The sequence below is a fragment of the Myxocyprinus asiaticus genome, chromosome 12 (assembly GCF_019703515.2).
Source record: "Myxocyprinus asiaticus isolate MX2 ecotype Aquarium Trade chromosome 12, UBuf_Myxa_2, whole genome shotgun sequence".
Lineage (NCBI taxonomy): Eukaryota > Metazoa > Chordata > Actinopteri > Cypriniformes > Catostomidae > Myxocyprinus > Myxocyprinus asiaticus.
In genome coordinates this window covers 13,306,207-13,333,427 of record NC_059355.1, presented here as the reverse complement: position 1 = coordinate 13,333,427, position 27,221 = coordinate 13,306,207, and the positions used below count along the sequence as shown (strand labels likewise).

The 27,221-nt window shown below is 37.5% G+C and overlaps 1 protein-coding gene across 10 annotated transcripts in view; it reads left to right on the top strand.

Annotated features, from left to right (window-relative positions):
- The window catches only part of szt2 (SZT2 subunit of KICSTOR complex), a 182,615-nt gene that overhangs the window by 79,719 nt on the left and 75,675 nt on the right, over nt 1–27,221 (top strand). For 9 of the 10 annotated variants that reach the window (XM_051711348.1, XM_051711341.1, XM_051711340.1 and 6 more), the window contains 5 exons: nt 384–548; nt 3,997–4,081; nt 24,720–24,896; nt 25,714–25,905; nt 26,958–27,160. In XM_051711348.1, the coding sequence (XP_051567308.1) occupies nt 384–548; nt 3,997–4,081; nt 24,720–24,896; nt 25,714–25,905; nt 26,958–27,160 (822 nt within the window). The remainder of the gene's footprint in view (nt 1–383; nt 549–3,996; nt 4,082–24,719; nt 24,897–25,713; nt 25,906–26,957; nt 27,161–27,221) is intronic. The other variant, XM_051711346.1, reaches the window with a different exon arrangement.

Sequence of the window (27,221 nt, the reverse complement as noted above, 5' to 3'; positions counted from 1 at the left end):
CAGGGCAAACAAACTTAGAACGGATGATCAGGGCACACGTTTATCAGCCTAAATTGGTTTATTTAGCAAAAATGACTGATGCACTGCTGCATTATTTTGCTAGTTCCACAGCTCCTTCCTGAATAAATGAATAAATAAATGGACATAGTTAGTGAGGAATAGGTATAGAAGGATTGATTAGACTTGAATTTATTTGATTTTGTGCGATGAACAAGACCGCAGGGTGATATGAGAGACTTGAAATTAGCACAGCTATTTAGAAAGTCAGTTGTTCAATTTACAGCAGTTGTCATTATACAAAAATATTTGACAAATATAAATCAAGTATTTCAGGGAGCAATGTCCCTGAAACTTTATTAGACATTAGTTTATCTGTCTTTCAGTTCATTCAGCCTCCTGATTCTCCGGCTGCAGAAGTGATGGAGTTTTGTCTGCCTCAGTACTGTGTGCCATGGATTCAGGCTGTTGCTCACTACCTCCGTCAGAACCTCCTCATCTTCCTGCACATCCCCAAATACACTGACAGTAACGGCGAGCACCACTTTAAGGTACTGGCTAACCTGAGCACAAGCAAGATTGATTCAGCGCAACAGGACAGCTTGCGATTCATAGAGATGTTTCCTTTTAAATCAGGAAAGCACAATAATTATTTTTTGTTACGGCCAATAACAATATGATGGCCTTTATAAATCTATTATGTTTTGCAGGGTTTAAACTAAAATAAATATAGTCCACTCTGAAATCAAATGCTTCTCTTGAAATCAAACATTTTAAAGGACACATATGAGGATCAAATTGTCCTGTCGAGAACTTTAAGTTCGTTGAACTGTGAAGACTGTAACTTGTAGAACTCCAAACTTCTTATCCAGTCCTCAAAGAGCATTTAGTGAAACTAGGCTGCAAAAACAGCTCATTCTGAACTTCCACAACATCATGACATCAGTCACATGAAATCATCACATCATGATCCGTCAATGCAATTCAGACTATGTGAAGAGGTCATTATTGAAGGATGAGGGAGTTAAAAACTATATTGAACTCAACGACAAACCCTCAGACCATATGGAGTTTCAGTGGAGCAAAGTGAAAAACGTAATTATGGTGCAATTTTGCACAATTATTGTTTTTCAAATAATAAAAACAAAACAATGTGTGATATGACCCCATTATTGTGAATTAGAAAAAAAAAGTTACTGTTTGAATAATAAATATAGCTATACAATATATATATATATATATACACACACTACCGGTCAGAAGTTTTGAAACGTATCTGAAATGTATCTCACGATCTTAAAAATCTATGCTTAAATGTTTGAAATTAGTTTTGTAGACAATTGTGCCACCATATTAATTTATTTCATTATAAAACTAAACATTTTATTTAAAAAAAAAAAAGTTTTTGAAATTGATGACTTGGACCAAATAATTAAGAAAAGCAGCCAATAAGTGCCCAACATAGATGGGAACTCCTTCAATACTGTTTAAAAAGCATCCCAGGGTGATACCTCAAGAAGCTGGTTGAGAAAATGTCAAGAGTACATTTCTGCAAAATCTAGGCAAAGGGTGACTACTTTGAAGATGCTAAAATATAACACAGTTTTGATTATTTTGGATTTTGATTAGTCACAACATAATTCCCATAGTTCCATTTATGTTATTCCATAGTTTTGATGACTTTACTATTATTCTAAAATGTAAAAAAAAGAAAAAAGAAAAAAAGAAAAAAAAAATTTATAATAAAGAATAAGTAAGTGTTTCAAAACTTTTGGCCGGTAGTGTATATATATACATTATACAGTTGTGCTCAATAGTTTGTATACCCTTGGAGAATTGGTAATACATGTACCATTTTTAAAAAAAACATGAGTGAGCTTCATATTCAATGGGATTCATATTCAACTGTTGGTTATAACAGAATGGCACAATCATAAAACAAAACATGGCAACAAAGAAAAAAATGAAATGACCCCTGTTCAAAAGTCTGCATACCCTTAGTTCTTAATACTGTGTATTGCCCCCTTTAGCATCAATGACATTGTGCAGTCTTTTGTAATAGTTGTCTATGAGGACCCAAATTCTTGCAGGTGGTATATCTGCCCATTCCTCTTGGCAAAATGCCTCCAGGTCATGCAAAGTCTTTGGTCGTCTTGCATGAACCGTACGTTTGAGATCTCCCCAGAGTGGCTCGATGATATTAAGGTCAGGAGACTGTGATGGCCATTCCAAAACCTTCACCTTTTTCTGCTGTAACCACTGGAGGGTCAACTTGGCCTTGTGCTTAGGGTCATTGTCGCGCTGGAATGTCCAAGAGTGTCCCATGCGCAGCTTTCGTGCAGAAGAATGCAAATTGTCTGCCAGTATTTTCTGATAACATGCTGCATTCATCTTGCCATCAATTTTCACAAGATTCCCCATGCCTTTAGAGCTCACACACCCCCAAAACATCAGTGAGCCACCACCATGCTTCACAGTGGGGATGGTATTCTTTTCACTATAGGCCTTGTTGACCCCTCTCCAAACATAGCGCTTATGGTTGTGACCATAAAGCTCTATTTTGGTCTCGTCACTCCAAATTACAGTGTGCCAGAAGCTGTGAGGCATGTCAAGGTGTTGTCGGGCATATTGTAACCGGGCTTTTTTGTGGCATTGGTGCAGTAAAGGCTTCTTTCTGGCAACTCGACCATGCAGCTCATTTTTGTTCAAGTATTGTTGTATTGTGCTCCTTGAAACAACCACACTGTCTTTTTCCAGATCAGCCTGTATTTCTCCTGAGGTTACCTGTGGGTTTTTCTTTGTATCCCGAAAAATTCTTCTGGCAGTTGTGACTGAAATCTTTCTTGGTCTACCTGACCTTGGCTTGGTATAATTTACATTTACATTTATTCATTTGGCAGACACTTTTATCCAAAGCGAACCGTGCGCAGCTTTCAAGAGATCCCCAAATTTTCCACTTCTTAATAAGTGATTGAACAGTACTGACTGGCATTTTCAAGGCTTTGTATATCTTTTTATATCCTTTTCCATCTTTATAATGTTCCATTACCTTGTTACGCAGGTCTTTTGACAGTTCTTTTCTGCTCCCCATGGCTCAGTATCTAGCCTGCTCAGTGCATCCACGTGAGAGCTAACAAACTCATTGACTATTTATACACAGACACTAATTGCAATTTAAAAAGCCACAGGTGTGGGAAATTAACCTTTAATTGCCATTTAAACCTGTGTGTGTCACCTTGAGTGTCTGTAACAAGGCCAAATATTCAAGAGTATGTAAACTTTTGCTCAGGGCCATTTTGGTGATTATTGTTATGATTATGATTTAAAAAGGAGCCAAACAACTATGTGATAATAAATGGCTTCATATGATCACTATCCTTAAATAAAAGACAAGTTTTTTTGCATGATCAGTCATATTTTCAAAATCAATGCCAAAATTACACAATTTCTGCCAGGGTATACAAACTTTTGAGCACAACTGTATTGTGTGTGTGTGTGTGTGTATATATATATATAATTAAAACAAAAATGTGTGATATGACACCTTTAATGTAAAGTACAAAAAGAAAAAGTCTAAATTATGGTGTAATTTTGGGAAATAATAATAAGTAATTAAACAAAAAAATATGTGATAGGACCCCTTCGATGTAAAGTAGAAAAAAATTGTTGCTGTTTGATTTGGAAAAAAAGTCTAAATTAAGGTGCAGTTTTGCGCAAAAATATAAAAATAATAATAATTAAATAATATAATAAAAAAAAGTTTGGTATGACCCCTTTAATGTAAAGTAGAAAAATACAGTTTGAATTAGAAAAAATAAAGTTTAATATAATCTATTAAACGAATAACAATAAAAAACAGTAACTATTACCAAAACCTATATACTTCAAATTTAATAGACCGTAATAATTATGAAGATATTAAATAACCTTGTTTTCTTAGTACCAGGCCATTTATTCTACAATCAGTAAGCCATTATCTTTGTTTATCTCTCTCTGCAGCACTACTTTCATTTAAGCAGTGAGCTGCCTGATCATGATATCTACCTCTATAATAAACCAGGAGGACAGGGCACTGGAGGCAAAGGTAAAGAAATCTCTATTCCTACAATTCGTCAAGAAAACCAGCTCCCTTTTTTTTTTTTTTTTTTTTTTTTTTAAACGCTCTCACTTGAGCTTTGATTTATACCCTGCCTAGACTCACTGAGCAACTCCTAAATCTCACTGCTCCTAAATTCCTGGAGAATTACACACTCTTTGCTTGTTTACCCTGCTGAAATAATTCAGTGAGGTTTATTTCTGGTCCATTGGCCCAGTAGCAGCAAGTTATTTACATTTAGCTTTTGCTTGTTAAACTGTGGGTGTGGGAGTTATGTCTGGATTTTTGATCAGTGTTTGTGTCTGGATGATTGTTCAATGTTTATTTATCACTTCATCCTTATTAAAATGGAGCACATGTCTTGATAGAGCACCTCCACCCCAACCAAAATCTGTGCTTCTTTAACAACCGTTACAGGGTTATTTATAGTTTCAGTGGGTAATAAATAGAATTTGATTTGTTGGGGAAGATCTGTGGAATTTAAACATGGTAAAATGCTGAGAGGGGATTGATTTTTATGAAACCTTTATTCAAACTTTTTATTCAAACTAACAGATTTCAGTTTTTGTTCATTAAAACTTTTTACCAGGCCTTCTGTAGCATCAAGGCGGCCGGAGACTCAGGCGGCGAGGTCTAAACAGCCAGGGTGGAGGACTCTGATGTGGCAGGCACTGTAGGAGTGCTGGCATCCTCCATAGATCCTACAGTGAAGTTTGATCCACTCAGCAACAGAGTCCTCCGCCCTGATAACCTTGACCTTGCCACCCGAGTCCCCGGCCGCTTTGACGCTACATCTTCATAATTTATTTTTGGTACTTTTAAATGCCTTTTATGTGTAGATTTTACAGTTTTAGCCTTCCTTGTCTTGTATAGATTACATACCAAGTCACTTGCACAAATTTAAGAGTACATCTATTTGCCATTACTTCATTTTTATGAACATTATATTGAAGCATTCAAAGCCCATCCATTTCACTAAAATAACTGTTATATTTTCTAAAACACAAATTAAAACGTTTCATTCATTTTCATTGCAACGCAATTGCATTTTCGGTCAGAATCAGAAATGGCCATTTGAAAATAATTACTGTTGGAAAAATAACTACAGAAAAAATTGTTGCATGATTTATTTAGGAATCAAGAAATTTCTTAATGACAATTTAAATACTTTTTTTTATTTTTTTTTTATATGCAAACAAAACATTGTCAAAAATATTTGCGTATGATAGATCTATTCTGCAATCTGTTTCTGAATCTCTTTGGAACTGACAGTCCACCCAAATACCTGCCAAACCAACCCCTCATGAGCTGCTCCTCAAACGCCTGTCTGTGCACCTGCTATTAGAAGAAACATTTATGTCTGATCTTCCACCATTAAAGTCATCATTTACTCATTCCAAACCTGGATGACTTTCATTTATCTGCGGAACACAAACGTTTTTTTTTTTGTTTTTTTTAAGAATATCCTGGCCGCTCTTTCTTCACAAAAGCATCATAAAAGAACCATAAAAGTGGTCCATATTACTTTGTGTGACGAACACACCAAAAGTTAAGTCATTATTCTCTGAAAGTCTTGATATCCACCCTAACTCTACTTGGCATGTTCATGACAGTTCATAAGAGATGTAGCAATATCCGATTTGACAAAAAGTGACGAAAGTGGACCATAGATTTTGGTAGACCACACACTTTGTAAAAACTCTGTGAATTGAAATGCACAATCCAGAAATAATAATAGGGTTGGCACTCCTAAGAATATGTAATATTTAAGTTTTTATTCAGTCATCGTATTCATTCATATATGGGGAAAGAATAGCATCAAGGATATGACATCTGTTTGTGACAGTTGTGAAAGCTGCCCATGCATGATGAGGGAAAACCTTCCTAAACGATTTGAAACCTGCAGGTGTTGACCTCTGTGACATTGGTATGATATCCATCAAGGCTGCATGATGGATTGAAATAAGATAGAAATGGCGACATTGTCCTTGCACGATTACTAAACTGCAAAAGTTTGCGTTGTAAAACAATCTTCATTCAGCGCTTCAGTCAGCGTTGCGTGAGTGAGCGGCACCCTCTAGCACATGTGCAGCACACATTGAGCTGCACAGCAGTATGAGAAGGTTCAACACTTATCATATTACAATTCAAATAGCAAGGTTTGTCAAAATTATCCCTTCACAAATGTTGGCTATAAATGCAATAAGATTGAAACGCGTCACAGATCAAATCAAAAGTCAAACGATCTATCAGAATCGACATGGTAAAAGAACGAACGGTGGATCTTTGATGCTCCCATTGATATATGATTTGATAAAAAGCTTCCGTAACGGTCACATCCGTTACATATTATTATGGGTTTTTAAAATAAAGAAGGGAGACCATTTGTTAATCATACATAACATCGACATAAGTTTGTACTGAAAGTATTGACTTATTTGAATGAATTTTGTTTGAGTGATATAAACTTTACGGACATGACACGGCACTGAAACCCAACGATGTGGTTCTTATCATTTCAAGAAAGGAGAAGCCCTGTTGTGACTAAGTGTATAAATTTCTCAGACATTTCCTTGTCTTTCTGGAAAATTTATATTGTTAACACAAAGTGTAAATAAAGAGTCCATTGATCCCTCTTTTGCAACCATGAGATATGGCTGGTTAAATTGTTTTTAGAAATGGTGAACTGTATGTGAAGTGGAAAAACAATGCAATATCCTAAAAAAATCTATTATTGCTTCATACAATAAAATTTAGACTTCAATGAACAATTTAAAAGGGGTTTTGTTCCTTTGCTTAAAACTTCATTTTTACATAGTATGGTTAACATTTCCATGAAATTGACTATTTGTTAACAAAATAATAATTATTTTGAGTCTGATATTCTCAGTGATTTATTTGATCTAGTACACAAAACCATTCTGAAAGATTCGTTCATGAATTGAACTGATTCATACTTCAGTTTAACTCACTGACGTGACAACGGTTATCAGCTCACTAAAGGTTTGTGTACATTTGGGTTTGTTTCTCACACAAAGCTATCATATGGATTCAGAACACTTGGAATATATAGCGCATATTGACCATTTTTATGGTACTTGGTGTTGGTGATTGTGTTTGGAGCTTGACAAACCCAGTTCTCATTCACTTTCATTTTCTTCAAAAATTCACCTTTTCTGTTCCACAGAAAAAATTAAGTCATGTTGGAACAACATGAGGGTGTGTAAATCACAAGTGGTTATCATCTACCGCGGACAACACACAGAGCAGCTCTCTTGAGAGCACGTGAAGATGAACCACATCTCAAACGCTCTGATGTCCTTGCCGTCTACAGAGGCTTGCGCCAAACTCCAGTGAAAATATAAATTAGGGTTAAAATTATCAAATATAAACTTTAACGCAAAGCGCTCCAGTTTCACTTTAATTTAACAACCGTGTAATGACAAATGTCCGTGGTCATTGCAGGTTCATTCACGTAGTGTTAATGACACACAGTGATATAGGATATGCCCACCTACTCTATTTCATTGGAGATGATAAAATGCAAGAAACAGAATCTCAGTCTTCCTTTATGAGAAATAAGTGCTTGTGGTTTAATCAGAGGGCCTTAAAACCATGTGTGAAAGTGAAGAATTTAAGGCAGAAATATTTTACTATTATATAATATAATACACTGCCTGGCCAAAAAAAAAATTTGCATACTCATATATTTCATTGGACCGCCTTTAGCATTGATTACGGGGTGCATTCATTGTGGCGTTGTTTCGACAACCTTATGCAATGTCACAACATTTATTTCCGTCCAGAGTTGCATAGATTTTTGGCCGAGATCTTGTATTGATGATGGGAGAATCGAACCACTCCATAAAGTCTTCTCCAGCACACTCCAGACTTTCAATGCGGTTAAGGTCAGGACTGTGTGTGGCCAACTCATGTGTGAAAACGATTCCTCATGCTCCCTGAACCACTCTTTCACAATTTAAGCCAGATGAATATTGGCATTGTCGTCCTGAAATATGCCCGTGCCATCAGGGAAGAAAAAATCCATTGATGGGATAACCTGGTCATTCAGTACATTCAGGTACTCAGCTAACTTCATTTTATTGCCGCATAACTTTGCTGAGACTAGACCTGACCAATTGAAGCAACCCCAGATCATAACGGTGATTTTTTTTTTTTTTGGCCAGGCAGTATAATATAATATAATATAATATTTAAGCAATATCACACAAGCAAGAGTGCGATTATGGCCCTACATCAGCACTGCTGTGATTCGGCCGCAGGCCGAGAGCCGAGCACGATTGCGAATGTGATATTGCTTATATACAACAGTTCAATGAACAAGTACATTTTTAATGGCTGGGTTCCGTAAAATGGCAACGTAAAATGGACCAAGACTAAATCTAATATAGCCTTATATATTTTAGTTATTTAGTAACATTTTGATACTTAAAATATTATTTAAAAATGTATTCTTTTATATGTTATATCTGATTGTCGTTCATACATTTTTGAAGCCTGAAAAGGAAATCATATTATTTTATTATGTGACCCAAGCTAAATTTGTATAAATTATTTTGTGTTCATGTAACACACACAGTGACAGTTTGTATGACAATTACATATTCATGAAAGGCCTAAAAGAGACAATTAATCGTCATAATTGCAATTTCAATAATCGTCAATAATTGCCAAATTTCATAATCGTGACTGACCTAAATTTCATTACTAGGTCCCAACCTTGTGATTTTTTTTATTTTTTATTAAAAATGTATATGAAATTTCAAACAGTGACAACAGCTTTTATCGTTATTAAAAATGCAATTTCATGACATCATATAAATTGATAGAATGTGAAGTTTGTACATTTTTAAAAAGCTAAAATGTGATTAAAATGACAAGGCGAAATTTAAAATGTAAAATATTGCATACTATATTGCATGAAGTCATATACAGGTGCATCTCAATAAATTAGAATGTTGTGGAAAAGTTCATTTATTTCAGTAATTCAACTCAAATTATGAAACTCGTGTATTAAATAAATTCAATGCACACAGACTGAAGTAGTTTAAGTCTTTGGTTCTTTTAATTGTGATGATTTTGGCTCACATTTAACAAAAACCCACCAATTCACTATCTCAGCAAATTAGAATATGGTGACATGCCAATCAGCTAATCAACTCAAAACACCTGCAAAGGTTTCCTGAGCCTTCAAAATGGTCTCTCAGTTTGGTTCACTAGGCTACACAATCATGGGGAAGACTGCTGATCTGACAGTTGTCCAGAAGACAATCATTGACACCCTTCACAAGGAGGGTAAGCCACAAACATTCATTGCCAAATAAGCTGGCTGTTCACAGAGTGCTGTATCCAAGCATGTTAACAGAAAGTTGAGTGGAAGGAAAAAGTGTGGAAGAAAAAGATGCACAACCAACCGAGAGAACCGCAGCCTTATGAGGATTGTCAAGCAAAATTGATTCAAGAATTTGGATGAACTTCACAAGGAATGGACTGAGGCTGAGGTCAAGGCATCAAGAGCCACCACACACAGACGTGTCAAGGAATTTGGCTACAGTTATCGTATTCCTCTTGTTAAGCCACTCCTGAACCACAGACAACGTCAGAGGCATCTTACCTGGGCTAAGGAGAAGAAGAACTGGACTGTTGCCCAGTGGTCCAAAGTCCTCTTTTCAGATGAGAGCAAGTTTTGTATTTCATTTGGAAACCAAGGTCCTAGAGTCTGGAGGAAGGGTGGAGAAGCTCATAGCCCAAGTTGCTTGAAGTCCAGTGTTAAGTTTCCACAGTCTGTGATGATTTGGGGTGCAATGTTATCTGCTGGTGTTAGTCCATTGTGTTTTTTGAAAACCAAAGTCACTGCACCCGTTTACCAAGAAATTTTGGAGCAATTCATGCTTCCTTCTGCTGACCAGCTTTTTAAAGATGCTGATTTCGTTTTCCAGCAGGATTTGGCACCTGCCCACACTGCCAAAAGCACCAAAAGTTGGTTAAATGACCATGGTGTTGGTGTGCTTGACTGGCCAGCAAACTCACCAGACCTGAACCCCATAGAAAATCTATGGGGTATTGTCAAGAAGAAAATGAGAAACAAGAGACCAAAAAATGCAGATGAGCTGAAGGCCACTGTCAAAGAAACCTGGGCTTCCATACCACCTCAGCAGTGCCACAAACTGATCACCTCCATGCCACGCCGAATTGAGGCAGTAATTAAAGCAAAAGGAGCCCCTACCAAGTATTGAGTACATATACAGTCAATGAACATACTTTCCAGAAGGCCAACAATTCACTAAAAATGTTTTTTTTATTGGTCTTATGATGTATTCTAATTTTTTGAGATAGTGAATTGGTGGGTTTTTGTTAAATGTGAGCCAAAATCATCACAATTAAAAGAACCAAAGACTTAAACTACTTCAGTCTGTGTGCATTGAATTTATTTAATACACGAGTTTCACAATTTGAGTTGAATTACTGAAATAAATGAACTTTTCCACGACATTCTAATTTATTGAGATGCACCTGTATATGAAGAAGCCCCTTTTCTGGGGGCCTGGGTTGCTCAGTGGTAAAAGACGCTGGCTACCACCCCTGGAGTTCACTAGTTCGAATCCCAGGGCCTGCTGAGTGACTCCAGCCAGGTCTCCTAAGCAACCAAATTGGCCCGGTTGCTAGGGAGGGCAGAGTCACATGGGGTATCCTCCTCGTGGTCACTATAATGTGGTTTGTTCTCGGTGGGGCACATGGTGAGTTGAGCATGGATGCCACGGTGGATGGCATGAAGCCTCCACACACGCTATGTCTCCGTGGCAACACGCCCAACAAGCCACGTGATAAGATGCACGAGATGGCGGTCTCAGACACGAAGGCAGCTGGGATTTGTCCTCCGCCACCCGGATTGAGGCGAATCACTACACGACCACGAGGACTTAAAAGCACATTGGGAATTGGGCATTCCAAATTGGGTGAAAAAGGGGAAAAATCTCAACAAAAAAAAAGAAGCCCCTTGCTTAATACCTTGCTTCAGTTGCATTACGCTTACATGTCGTCAAAAGTCTGGCGAGTAAAAACAAAAATTTACTAGCCAATGGTGATTCTTTCTCCAACATGACTGTAGAGGGTTGAAATCAGAACATAGATAAAAGGTTTTGTGGCTCAGACATCAAGGGCATCCTGTCATTGTCTTTTGGTGGGGTCATTGGTTCAGGATGACAATAATATCACAATATCACAGTCCCTGTGATGTCAGAGCGGCTCTTCCAGGGTTTTGAAATGCAGCCATTTGGAAGGACCTCAGTGAGATGTAAAGTATTATCTGCCCAACCAGTGCAGTGTGGGTATGAAATGGGTTTGAGTTTCCCTCCATTACTTGTTCTTTATGCTATTTAGAGGTATATGTGGCCTTTATGTGTACCACACAAATCCTTCACTAACTGCAAATGGTGGGCCTGTTCTTCTTTTATTGTTCCCATGACATCCATTTCTTTTTTATGTTTCAGAGAGTCGGTCCCACTTTATATTAAGTGTCTTTAACCATTGTATTCTGTTTGTTAAGGGTTTACATGCTGTGTGTTAGGGGTCAATTTTGACCCCACACACCAAGAGTGTTATTTGTACCAAAATCATGAATTATTTTTTTTTTTAAACAAATGTTATATCACTAACTTCAGTGATTTAAAAACTTTAAAGTTGTGAAGTTTTTAGGGGGGTAGTGTTTTTTTTATTTTTTCTACCTTAACCTCCAAATGACTAAACAACACCATTCATTTTTATATAAAATAAGAACATTTTATGTTAAATTTACTTTTTAACTACGTCACAATTTTATTCAGGGTCATATTGTCATGCATTGGGGGCAGATTACTGCCATCTGTTGGAGAGAAAACCCCCCAAAAAACTTTAGACATGAAATTATATTTTATATATATATAATGTTTAGACATTATCAAAGACATTCAAAATTTTTTTTTTTTTTTTTTTTGTCAAAGTTTAGCTTTTTTTTTTTTGGTGTTTTGAAGGGTCAGTTTTTGCAATGATGCCACATAAGATTTTAGTTACCTATTATTTATTTCAAACATCCCAATTCAGTAATTTCTCAATAGAAGAAATTAATTTAAAAAAGTAAATAAAACCAACAGCAATACACGTGTGTGTGTGTGTGTGTGTGTGCGCGTGCGCGCACGTGTGTGTTCTTCATTGTGGATGTGTTATGTCTCACACTTTCATTTGTGTGTGTGTGTGTTTGTGTGTTCATTGTGGATGTGTATTGGTCTCGTGCTTTCATTTTTCTCTCTCTCTGTTTGTGTGTGTGTGTGTTTCATTGTGGATGTGTTATGGTCCCAACCCTTCATTTCTGTATGTGTTTTGCATTTGTGGCTGATTTTATTTGTCAAATTCTTTAAAAAATGCTATCTGTTATAGTGTCACCTTTTCATTCCTTTGTGTGTGTGTGTGTGTGTGTGTGTGTGTGTGTGTGTGTGTGTGTGTGAGCGTGTGAGCATGTGTGTTCCGTATTATGGATGTGTTATTGTATCACCCCTTAATTTCTGTGTGTGTGTGTGTGTGTTCTTCATTGTGGCTGATTTATTGATTTGTATTTGACAAATAATAAAAAATACACAGTTTTATCATCTCGCCCATTCTTTTCCAATAGGGGTCAAATTTGACCCTGAACACCGTTAGTGTTACTTTTTTTTCACACCACTACACCAACAGAATCCAGCCCAGATTTTGTGTGTGTATAGATAGTAAATATAGGAAATGTCACCAAACCTCATCCCACTGAGATGAAGGGAACCATGTTTTTTAAAGAAGCAAAGTTCAAAAGGGGTCAAAAAAGACCCCAACAGAAGATTAAAGTTAACTACTTTGTACTTAAGCATTTGATACAATGTGCTTATTATGTAGATGCGTGTTGTTACATTGTACTTGCATTTAAAGTACCTGCATTTAATTACATCTGTAGTTACACTGATAACCTTACCCCTAACCCTTACCCTAAAACCTAACTCTAACCCCTACTCTTAAACCTACCTATATTTCAACCTCAGTTGCAGCAAATGTGAATCTTGTGAGAATTTTGCAGAACAGCATGTAGTTACATAGTAAATGCATTGAATTGTATGTACTGTATTTTAATGTTAATACATAGTAAAAGACACCTAATATAGAGTGTGACCAGAGAATTTTTCCTCTATCCATTCTTTTTTCACTTTTCCTTTGTCTTCCTTCATCATATCCTGTCCCAAATGGGCCCTTGACTCTTGTGGTCTTCCATAATTTATTGACATAAGCCAGTGCGAGTCAGCCTTATATTTAGATTTCTATGCCCATTAAACTGGGATAGGAGAAAGTATTCTAACATCGAAGCAAATGACACACTTAGCTGTTAGGGCTGTCAATTTAACATGTTAATTTAATGTGATAAATTATATAGAAAATGATGTGTTGAAAAAATGTAAACAATGAATCATGCCCCTAGACTGTATTAAGGAAAATTCCTACTATGGGAACAAGTACCACCTCCATGTTTTTTGGCGAGTCCCAGTCAGCATGGGGCAGTTAGCGCAACTTAACCTGTAAAGGATACGTGCAGTTGTACAGGCAAACCACACTACTGACAGCAGACAGCACAAAATGAAGACTCAACTCCGAATGCAGTGGTCTAAAGACGCATTTTTCTAAGTTTCAAAATACGTTTTACTTTGACACAGCGACCTAAAAACGCTGTTTTTTACGCAATGCAACCAAAGTGAGATGCTCCAAAAGCATCCGTATGACACACATGTACATATAAAAGCCTTGGACAGATTGACAAATTCAGTTGCAAAATGTACTGCTGTGGACTGTAGGTCAATGATAGGCTCATGTTTAATATCATGGAATGAACCAAAATATTGCCTTCTAAAGCCACTTTTTGTATTTTCTTATCAATGCTTTACTCATCTGCCACAATAATGTAATGCATTATAATTATCAGAATTATTGTATGCTTTATATATATATATATATATATATATATATATATATATATATATATATATATATATATATATATATACAGTATATACAGTGCATTCATAAAGTATTCAGACCCTTTTCACATTTTGTTATGTTGCAGCCTTATGTTTGCAATCATAATATAATTTAATATATAAATTATTATAATTATAATTATATACAGTACTGTGCAAAAGTTTTAGGTACTTGTGAAAAATATTGCATAGTCTTCAAATGTTGCATAGTTTTCATTTATCACTTAATGTCATACAAAGTCCAGTAAACATAAAAAAGCTAAATCAATATTCGGTGTGACAACCTTTGTCTTTAAAACAGCATCAATTCTCCTAGATACACCTGGACACAGTTTTTCTTGGTTGTTGGCAGATAGGATGTTCCAAGCTTCTTGGAGAATTCACCACAGTTCTTCTATCTATTTAGGCTGTCTCAGTTGCTTCTGTCTCTATATGTAATCTCAGACAGACACGATGTTCAGTGGGGGGGCTTTGTGGGGGCCATGACATCTGTTGCAGGGCTCCCTGTTCTTCTATTCTAATCTTTTCTATTTACAAAAGTAATGATTGGGAGTCTAACATTTATATTTCCTATTGAAACACTAAAGCTGAAGTTATAAATAACCATCTTAAGACAAATGCTTTTGTGAAACATCTTATGACTTTTGCACAGTACTGTGTGTGTATATATATATATATATATATATATATATATATATATATATATATATATATATATATAAAATGCATTCAGAAAGTATTCAGACCCCGTACTTTTTTCATATGTTTTTATGTTGCAGCCTTATGTTAAAATGCTTTAAATATTTTTTTTTTTACATCAATCTACACTCCATACCCCATAATGACAAAGCAAAAACCTGATTTTTGTTAACTTTGCAAATGTATTAAAAAGAATAAACTGAAATATCACATTGACATAAGTATTCAGACCCTTAACCCAGTACTTAGTTGATGCACCTTTGGCAGCAAATATAGCCTCAAGTCTTTTTGGATTTTCTGCCATTCTTCTCTGCAGATCCTCTCAAGCACTGTCAAGTTGGATGGGGACCGTCAGTGGACAGCCATTTTCAGGTCTCTCCAGAGAAGTTCGATTGGGTTCAAGTCCGGGCTCTGACTGGGCCACTCAAGGACATTCACAGAGTTGTCCCTAAGCCACACTTGCGTTGTCTTGGCTGTGTACTTAGGATCATTGTCCTGTTGGAAGGTGAACCTTTGGCCCAGTCTGAGGTCCTGAGCACTCTGGACCAGGTTTTCATTAAGGATATCTCTGTATTTTGCTGCGTTCAGCTTTCCTTCAGCCCTGACCAGTCCCCCAGTCCCTGCCACTGAAAAACACCCCCACAGCATGATGCTACCATCACCACGCTTCACCATTGGGATGGTATTGCGCAGGTGATGAGTGGTGCCTGGTTTCCTCCAGACATGGTGTTTGGAATTGAGGCCAAACAGTTCTTCATTTCATCAGACCAGAGAATCTTGTTTCTCACAGTCTGTTCCAAGTTTGTTCCAAACTTCTTCCATTTAAGAATTATGGAGGCCACTGTGCTCTTGGGAAACTTCAGTGCAGCCAAAACATTTTGTAGCCTTCCCTAGATCTGTGCCTCTACACAATCCTGTCTCTGAGCTATTCAGGCAGTTCCTTTGACCTCATGGGTTAGTTTTTGCTCTGATATGCTTTATGTGCTTTTTTTGTGTCTTGCAATGAGGAGAGGCTTCTGTCTGGCCACTCTGCCATAAAGCCCAGCTCGGTGGAGTGTTGCAGTGATGGTTGTCCTTTTGCAAGTTTCTCCCATCTCCACACATGATCTCTGGAGCTCAACCAGAGTGACCATCAGGTTCATGGTCACCTCTCTTACCAAGGCCCTTCACCCCCGATTGCTCAGTTTGGCCGGGCAGCCAGCTCTAGGAAGAGTCCTGAGGCCACTGTGCTCTTGGGAACCTTCAATGCAGCCCAAATTTTTTGTAGCCTTCCTCAGATCTATGCCTCGACACAGTCCTGTCTCTGAGCTCTGCAGGCAGTTCCTTTGACCTCATGGCTTGGTTTTTGCTCTGATATGAATTTTCAACTGTGAGACCTTACATAGACAGGTGTGTGCCTTTCCAAATCATGCCCAATCACTTGAATTTGCCACAGGTGCACTCCAGTCAAAATGTAGAAATATCTCAAAGATGATCCAGAGTAATGGGATACACCTGAGCGAAATTTCAAGTGTCATTGCAAAGGGTCTGAATAGTAATGTCAATGCGATATTCAGTTTTTTATTTTTAATAAATTTGCAAAGTTATCAAAAATCTGAGTGTAGATTCATGGGGGAAAAAAAATAATTTAAAGCATTTTAGCATAAGGCTGCAACATAACAAAATGTGAAATAAATTTATATATGTATATACAGTGCCTTGCAAAAGTATTTAGACCCCTGACCAATTATCTCATATTACTGAATTACAAATGGTGCATTGAAATTTCATTCTGTTTGATATTTTATTTTAAAACACTGGAACTCAAAATCAATTATTGTTAGGTGACATTGGTTTTATGTTGGGAAATATAAAAAAAAAAAAAGAAAGATCTTGCTTGCGTAAGTATTCAACCCCTGTACTGTGGAAGCAGCCAGGTTACAAATTAGAAATTGCAGGTTAGTGCAGGTTAGAAATTGCACTAATGGGGATGCAATTACTTTACCATTGGCATCCACCTGTGACTCATTAAAGTTGCAATCACATTTTCTGGATTAAAAAACGATTGTTGAAGGATCATTGGTCAGGCTGTGAATCTGAAGGAAAATGAAGACCAAAGAGCATTCCACAGAAGTTAGAGATAAAGTAATAAAAATGCATAGATTAGGGAAAGGGTACAAAATAATATCCAAATGTTTGGATATCCCAGTGAGCACAGTTGGATCAATAATCAGGAAGTGGAAGCTGCACCACACCACCCAGGCACTGCCAAGAAAAGGCCGTTCCTCAAAACTCAGCGCTCTAACAAAAAGGAGACTTGTGAGAGAAGCCACAGAGAGGCCAACAATCACTTTGAAGGAGATACAGAGTTCAGTGGCTGGGAGTGGAGTAATGGTGCACCAGTCAACCATACCAAGTGCACTGCATAATGCTGGCCTGTATGGGAGGGTGGCAAGAAAGAAGCCGTTACTCAAAAAGTACCTTCTGAAAGCATGTCTGGAGTTTGCCAGAAAGCATGTGAGTGACCCAGCTGCGATGTGGGAGAAGGATTTGTGGTCATATGTGACCAAGATATAGCTTTTTGGCCAAAACTCAAAGCGCTATGTGTGGCGCAAACGTAATACTTCCTATGCCTCAAGACACACCATCCCTTCAGTGAAGTATGGTGGTGGCAGCATCATGCTGTGGGGATGCTTCTCATCAGAAGGGACTGGGCATCTTGTTAGAATTGAAGGAAGAATTGATGGAGCAAAATATAGGGAAATACTGCAAGAGAACCTGCTTCAGTCCGCTAAAAAACTAAAGCTTGGGAGGAAATTCACCTTTCAGCAGGACAATGATCCCAAGCACAAGGCCAAAGCAACATTGGAGAGGCTCAAGAACAAAAAGATAAATGCCCTACAGTGGCCCAGTCAAAGTCCTTATCTCAATCCTATTGAGAATCTGTGGCACTATTTGAAAATTGCAGTACACAAGCGTCACCCAACCAACCTGAACAACCTGAAGCAAATCTGCCAAGAAGAATGGGCCAAAATCACTTCGTCACTGTGTGCAAAGCTGGTATATATGTACCCCAAAAGACTTAAAGCAGTTATTGCAGCAAAAGATGGCTCGACCAAATATTAATGTGTGGGGTTTGAGTACTTATGCAAGCAAGATATTTCAGTTTTTTGTTTTTCATAAAAATATTTCCCAACAAAAAAACAATGTCACTTTACAATAATTGATTTTGAGTTTCAGTGTTTTAAAATAAAATATCAATCAGAATGAAATTTCAGTGTACCATTTGTAATTCGGTAATATGAGAAAATTGGTCAGGGGTCTGAATACTTTTGCAAGGTGTATATTATTTATATATATATATATATATATATATATATATATACATACACTATATTGCCAAAAGTATTCGCTCATCTGCCTTTAGACGCATATGAACTTAAGTGACATCCCATTCTTAATCCATAGGGTTTAATATGACGTCGGCCCACCCTTTGCAGCTATAACAGCTTCAACTCTTCTGGGAAGGCTTTCCACAAGGTTTAGGAGTGTGTTTATGGGAATTTTTGACCATTCTTCCAGAAGCGCATTTGTGAGGTCAGACACTGATGTTGGACGAGAAGGGCTGGCTCACAGTCTTCGCTCTAATTCATCCCAAAGGTGTTCTATCGGGTTGAGGTCAGGACTCTGTGCAGGCCAGTCAAGTTCTTCCACACCAAACTCGCTCATCCATGTCTTTATGGACCTTGCTTTGTGCACTGGTGCGCAGTCATGTTGGAACAGGAAGGGGCCATCCCCAAACTGTTCCCACAAAGTTGGGAGCATGGAATTGTCCAAAATCTCTTGGTATGCTGAAGCATTCAGAGTTCCTTTCACTGGAACTAAGGGGCCAAGCCCAGCTCCTGAAAAACAACCCCACACCATAATCCCCCCTCCACCAAACTTCACAGTTGGCACAATGCAGTCAGACAAGTACCGTTCTCCTGGCAACCACCAAACCCAGACTCGTCCATCAGATTGCCAGATGGAGAAGCGTGATTCGTCACTCCAGAGAACGCGTCTCCACTGCTCTAGAGTCCAGTGGTGGCGTGCTTTACACCACTGCATCCGACGCTTTGCATTGCACTTGGTGATGTATGGCTTGGATGCAGCTGCTCGGCCATGGAAACCCATTCCATGAAGCTCTCTACGCACTGTTCTTGAGCTAATCTGAAGGCCACATGAACTTTGGAGGTCTGTAGCGATTGACTCTGCAGAAAGTTGGCGACCTCTGCGCACTATGCGCCTCAGCATCCGCTGACCCCACTCTGTCATTTTACATGGCCTACCACTTCGTGGCTGAGTTGCTGTCATTCCCAATCGCTTCCACTTTGTTATAATACCACTGACAGTTGACTGTGGAATATTTAGTAGCGAGGAAATTTCACGACTGGACTTGTTGCAGAGGTGGCATCCTATCACAGTACCACGCTGGAATTCACTGAGCTCCTGAGAGCGGCCCATTCTTTCACAAATGTTTGTAGAAGCAGTCTGCATGCCTAGGTGCTTCATTTTATACACCTGTGGTCATGGAAGTGATTGGAACACCTGAATTCAATTATTTGGATAGGTGAGCGAATACTTTTGGCAATATAGTGTATATATATATATAATTATTAAAATAATTATAATAATTTATATATTAAATTATATTTATTTGGGGGCCTTTCTTTGCAAATATTTATGTTTGTGATAAATTGTGATAAAATTAATAAATTTGCAGATCATGCAATTAATTTGATAAAAATAAAATAAAAACAAAAAAAAAAAAACATCTATTGGCAACCCTAATAACTGTCTGTAATTATTTAATCATTACAGTATATATTGAATTATTGTTATTTGTATATGCAATTAATTGCATTTAATTTGATTAATTAATAATTGGCATATAATGTAATTAATAAGGTTGAAATATTTAATCGATCAACAGTCCTAGTAGCTGCATTAAAGCTGCATCTTTTTACAGCTCACTTTTATACGTTGGCATACATAATTATTAAAAGCAAGTTTTTGGTCATTGATAAGCTAAAGGATTGTTAAACTCACCCTAAATATCTTCGTAACAGTGCAATCTTCACAAAAGAGCACATCTACGGTGCTTGTGAGCACCCTTTTGAATTATAAAATGGCAAATGGGAGTCCAAATGTTGTCTAAAGCGACTTAAAAACTTATACATGATGGCCACAAGAATATTCACATCGAGTGTGCCATTTTGGACAGGCCTTCTCATTCAGTTGGTGTGTGTGGATTTGTCTGCTGTTCACTATTCTGTTCTGTGGGTGTCTGTTGTTACTCAGGTACAATGTCGGAGCTTGCTCAGAACCTCTTTCCACCCTCTCAGTTTCAAGGTATAAACACCCCCCCACCCTCCACCTGTGTGTGCACTGCGGTGCCCCCCACTGGCTGTGTGTGGTTCTGCTTTCAGTCACAGAAATATTCCGAGTTCAATACAAGTTAAGATCAATCGACAGCATTTGTGGCGTAATGTTGATTACCACAAAAATTAATTTCTACTCTTCCTTTTCTTTAAAAAAAGAACAAAAATCTGGATTACAGTGAAGCACTTACAATTTAAGTAAAAACACTATTGGACCCGCCAATGCACCAATCTGTAAACGTTTAAATACTCACTGTTTTAAAGGTATAGCCTCAAGATGTAAACAGTATGTGTTAATATGATTTTAGTGTGATAAAGTCATTTACTAACTTTTTCTGTGTAAAGATAATGCCAATTTTACAACTCTGTTGCCATGACAGTGTAACGCTGTAAACACTAAAACCCTAAAATGAGTGTAAAAACAATGACTTAAAAACTTTACTGCTCAAATTGTTTTAGTTTTAACAGAAGAATTAATGTGTGCTTTTTTAAAATGATAAGCTTCACATTTCTGCCTTTAAACCATCCAGAAATTGGCCCCCATTCACATCCATTTTAAGGACCTCACTGTAACCTTGATTTAGCTTTTTTTTAAAGAAAAGGAGGGACGAGTTTTTGATAATCAATATTATGCCACAAATGCTGTCGATTTGAGCTTAACTTTATTTGAACCCGGAATTTTATTGAACCCGGAATATTCCTATAAAGAATAGTTCACCCTCATGCACGCTAACATGTTTCATTTTTTGTGTGAATTATTCCTTTATCTTGTTCAGCAGTGAGGCTGTGTATCAAGTTATACATTCTTGCAGTATGTTTGTTGAATGCTATTGTATCATGGACTAGATTGGATTAGCCTGCCTGTGTGTCAGAGTCCAAAAATCAACCACTGGTGATGTACGTTCTGTAGGTACTATAGGTATGCATGCAGAACAAATACATTCCTGGACATACTACTTTAGCCATGTTGGCATTGTCCTTTGACCCCGTGTTCATTAAGCTATGTACGAACAATGAACACAAACCACTGGAGACAGATTAGTGTTGCAACACTTTATTTATTTATTTTTTGTACAACTTTTTTTGCATCTGAGAGCTTGTCAGTTCCCATAGTCCTATGCTCAACCGAAACACTTCTGTAAGACATTCACTGAGCTGTCACCATTCTTAAAGGGACAGTACCATTTTAGGGCTTGTTATACAAATGAATATAAACTCAGTGTAAATACTTGTAAAATGTACAAATTATTTCAAACAGTGACTGTTCATATCATTATTATATGTGATATTATTATATCATTATTATTTCATATTCAATTTCATGACATAAAATTAATCAGTTGAATGCAGAACATTCACATGTACATAAAATGTGAGGCCAAAATACAGAATTAAGTACATAATATGCTGATTAATTAATCTAATTAATTGCATATATAAATATTTGCAGAGAAAGGCCCCCAAATAACAATAATTCAATATGTAATGATTGAATAATTATATTTAAATAATTATTAATATAATATATATTATAAAAATAATAATTCAGATAATTAAAATGCATAAAATTATTGTGGCAGATGAGTAAAGCCAAAGTCTTTCTAGCAAGTAAGTCTACTGTCGGGCATCTTTGGAATGCTCCCGGGAGAGTATTTCCAGTCATGACAGTACAACTCCTATCTACTTGAATGGGGAAACACTGAAATCTCAAAAACAGTTGGTCAAGATTACGATCAAAGATCATATTTTAAATCAGCAGTAAAATCTGTCAAAACTGGTATCATAAATTGTGCTTCTTTACATCATATTACGCTAAAAAACAAAAAATTTCCATCTTGTATAGCTAATACGCATGCACGTACTCGAGTTGATTGACAGGCAATGTTTGATTCTAAAAGGTAATTGGCTCTTTTACCTGTAAGGTGGGACTTCCTTTCTACATCCGTTGACCTTTGGGCGCTAGAGCTCCTTGGTAGGGCATTCAAATTTCTCCCATTCATTTTAATAGAAGTGGCCCATCTCTGCTAAATAGGCTCCAGTAAAACATTGATAAGGCAAAACAAAAAGTGGCTTTAGAAGGCAATATATTTTTTATTTCCATTTTATTCAACATAAGCCTATCATTGACCTACAGTCCATAGCAAATGTTTTTTTTATTAAATTCATCAATCTGTCTAGACAGATTTATTATAAGGGCTTTTTTAAGGACGCGTCAATGCACGCATGCATCAGACGGCCCCTTTGGAGCATATCAATTTGGTTGCGTCGCATCACAAACACAGCGTTTTTAGGTCGCTGTCAAGTTAAACATAGTTTGAAAAACACGTCTCGATATCCCTGTATTAGGAATTGCGTTCCATTCAACTGTAAACGCAAGAATGCGTTCTCATCTTGTGCTGTCTCTAGTGGTTCGTTCTCTGTACAGCTGCATGTTGTCTGTACAGCTGGAGTTTCGCTTACTGCCCCCTGCTGAAAACAGGTGGTATTCAAGCTTGAATTACCCCGATGGTATGAATATTCCTTATTATGGTCTGGTTACATGATTAATTGCTTACATTTTTTATATAATTAATTGCTCAGAATGAACGTATTAAATCGACAGCCCTAATATACAGTACACTATATATGTATACTGTATGTATATTGTATATATACTGTATATAATATATTCCTCGTAAAAAGATATTTCCCTTGGTTAGGCTAGGGATGGAAATTTGCAGCTGTCCCTTGCATGTTATAAAGGAATTTTGATTGCAACCCGTAATATTTTTCAGGAAATTTCTGTTCGTTTTCCCGCACCTGATCTGCTTGAATGTACCCAACTATTTTTTACGTTTAATTTGTTTGTGATCTTTTCTCATAGAGAAAGGTATGTAAGAAACTCTTATTATTTGAACTTTGGCCATTTTATATGGTGAATTAGATTAGAGAACTTGATTCTGATGAGAAAGTATAATTTTGCTCAAACACAATTTTCTGTCATACTCTCATTTTGTGAAGTGTTGCTATATCTTACTAAGATTATGTCGAATCGTGAACCTCATGCTGTATATCGTGAGATAACCATGTCCTCCCATCCCTAAACAGTAATTTATTGTACATTGTTGTAATATGACCTCACCATGTGGCATCTAAGTGCCATTCAGTTATCATCTTGTAAATAAATATGGTTATTTTGCATTTCAAATCCAATTTTGAGTAGAAATGTCTTAACTTGTGGCAGTCAAAAAGAGATGTTAAAAATTGTGGCTTAAATCGATTCTGGTACGTTTATCACACTGGAGAGTCAGTGTGAGCACGTTGCATTATATAATGCGCATTTTGGCAAATTCTACAGGTCACCCAGGTGTTCTATGCATACAGAAAATATACATGTTAGTATACTCAAACATAGCCTATGTTTCGGGCCTAACACACACACACACGCACGCACATGTTGGTGCGGCTATCCTTATGAGGACTCTCCATAGACATAATGATTTTTATACTGTACGAAATATAGATTCTATCCCCTAACCCTACCCCTACCCCTCACTTTCTGCATTTTTACATTTTCAAAAAAACATTGTTAGAATATTTTTTAACAATTTGAATTATGGGGACACTAGAAATATCCTCATAAACCACATTTATAGCATAATACCCTTGTAATTACCAGTTTGTAACCTAAAAAAATGTCCCTGTAAACCACCCAAACCCACACACACACACACACACACACTCTCTCTCTCTCTCTCTCTCTCTCTCTCTCTCTCTTGTACATACACTCAGGTCAGACGGAATGTGTGCACACTTTAGCATGTGCATATTGCGCATGTGAGAGTGCAACAGTGCTGATGTATCCCAGGTGATTACTTGCAATGCATTAGTGCCTGTTATCTGTCACACACAGACATCGATCATGCAGCTAGCATGCATCAAAGTGCTAACGGCACACGCTAATACAAGCAGCTGGATAAATCCCCACTCATGCTCCACTGTTTGCTGCTAATGCCTTTTAATGCACCCGTAATAGACGCGGTGCGCTGTTTGCGAGTCTGTTTTATGACCACAACCTCTGGAGCGGAGGCGCCATCGATCTCCGTGAATCTAATGATGGGAATCACTCTCTTTCTGTGCTTATCAGAAAAACAGTGGCTTCCCAAGGCCTCCTGTAAACAGAATAACCGAGTCAATACAATATAGCATAAAAACCAATTTAAAGGATTTATGAGTCCACACTGAACTTGAGGCATTGTTTTCTTAAATACAGTTTGTGTTTCATATAATTTAAGGGTGTATATATCGGCACGCTTGTCTATTGCATGCGTCTATTTTTTTGTGCGCTAGCTAAATTTATTGGTTGTATTTGAGGTTGTAGAGGGCATCTTTTTGCATCTTTCATGCTCTTCTGTCCAGTTCTCTTTAAAGCTGTTAATTTAAAATTGGTAGTTTACCCACAATTTCATCTCTTTCTCCTGTAACCCTGTACGTGTTCCTCAGGTATCGCCTGCATCGCGCTGTCATTCGTGGATGCTAAAGGCTGCCCACTCCAGGTTCCAGCTCAGGACAGCAGCACTTCAGTTCCCAGAGGAGACGTCTCCACAATCTCCCTCCAGCAGGACCAATTTGAGGCCTTGACGACTGTTGTCAAGGTGGACTCATCCAATCAGAGCTCAGGTGTGAGGCTATTGCAGTGATTATTTCACATCTTAGTTGAATAACTGAACATTAATCAGTTGGTGTGAGTTTTTTAATGCCAATGTCAAGGGCGTAGATTTGGCTTGAACATTTGGGGTGGGGTGGGGGGTTACAGTATGAAGAATTGACATGGGGGGGTACTTGCTTGTTTTGATTATTGGGCCCCCCCATCCCCCCTGGAATCTACACCCCTGGCCAATGTTAATATTTGTATCTAAAAAGACTTTGGTAGACAATGACCAGGCCCAGACAGAATCTGCTGAAATTTTTTTGCATTCATGTTCTTCACTAATTTTGTCAGAAGAGTATTTCTGTAACTGCTGATCTCCTGGGATATTCACGCACAACAGTCTCTAGAATTTACTCCGAATGGTGCCAAAAACAAAAAACATACAGTGAGCAGCAGTTCTGTAGACAGAAATGCCTTGTTGATGAGAGAGGTCAACAGAGAATGGCCAGACTGGTTCGAACTGACAAAGTCTACGGTAACTCAGATAACCGTTCTGTACAATTGTGGTGAGAAGAATAGCATTTCAGAATGCTATTCTGAGATGCGGGTTGGTGCTGTTTTGGTGGCCCGAGGGGGACCTACACAATATTAGGTAGGTGGTTTTAATATAGTGGCTGATCGGTGTATATTATTCATCTCTTATTATAATTGCTCATTTAGGGGTTTGTAGGCTGGTTTGCCATACATCCTGGTCTGTGTAATGAGGTCAGACACCTGTGTGTGTGTGTGTGTGTGTGTGTGTGTGTGTGTGATGTATGTGTGAACTTTGGTGACCTGTGTCCACAGGTGCAGCTATGCATGTGCGCTTTGACGTGTGGGAGCAGGGTAACATCAGCCCACTGCAGCTGATGGACAGACTGAGGGCTGCCCTACAACACGCCCTCTGTGATGTCGTCATGGAGATGCACGTGCTGCCCAACCCATTGTGTTTGGAAACCTTTTGCCTGTCTACTGCCGCCCAACGAGACGAGAGTACAGGTAAGGAGCTGATGCATGTTTGATCAATGAATAATATTAAATATCATCTCTGCTTATGGTTTACATGCTGTTATTATTACACTGCACAAAAAATTCATATTCCTAAAGTAATAGTTCACACAAAATGTTTTATTCTGTCATTTACTCATCCTCACCTGCCTGTTGTTTCAAACCTGTATAACTTAAAGGGATAGCTCACCCAAAAATGAAAATTCTCTCATTTTTTACTCACCCTGATGCCATCCCGGATGTGTATGACTTTCTTTCTTCTGCAGAACACAAATGAAGATTTTTAGAATATCTCAGCTCTTTATTTCCATACAATGGAAGTGAATGGTGACCAGAAGGTCCAAAAAGGACATAAAGACAGCATAAAAGTAATCCATAAGACTCCAGTTGTTAAATCCATGTCTTCAGAAGTGATATGATAGGTGTGGGTGAGAAACAGATTAATATTTAAGTCCTTTTTTTTTTTTTTTTACTGTAAATCTACACTTTCACTTACACTTAAACATTCTGGTGTCATTCAAAGTCAAAGGTGGAGATTTATAGTAAAAAGGACCTAAATGTTGATCTGTTTTTCACCCACATCTATCATATCACTTCCGAAGACCACTGAGGTCTTAAGGATTACTTATATGTTGCCTTTATGTGCTTTTTTGGTTCTGGTCACTATTAACTTGCATTGTATGGACTTACAGAACTAAGATAGTCTTCTATAAATCTTTGTTTGTGTTCTGCAGAAGAAAGAAATTCATTGTTTTAGATGTGTTCTACATAAATATTGTTTTCAAAAATATCTTATTTACTTCTCAGGTGAATTTGTCTTGTTTTAAGGATGTTTACAGTAGATATATTAAATGGAAAACAAGTCTAAAATGCTTATGTAGAATATGACATTTTCCAGTGTATTTAAAAATAATATCTTGATGCATTGAGAGTAGTTTCTATAGATAATTGTTATAACATGGGAATGTTATTATTAATTATCAAATGAAAGCTGAAATGTATAATTTATGATTTTGTTAATGTTTTGTGTTTTGTTGTTGTAGTTTCCCTCAGTCTTCTGCAGTCAGACAGTAAAGAGGTAAAGGAAAGTCTTCGCCAGTCCGGTGGCGCACACACGGTCAAAAGCAACCCCACTCCCATCACCCTGATTTCCGCCCCCAGTTCCACCCCAGCTACTGGAAGCAGCACGCCCGAATCCACCACACCCACTGGCAAAACCACCCGCCGCAGTTTCTGGGAGTTATTGGTGTGTGTCTTACACATACTCACTGTCTCCATTAACAGCAAATTACTCTCATTAATTACGA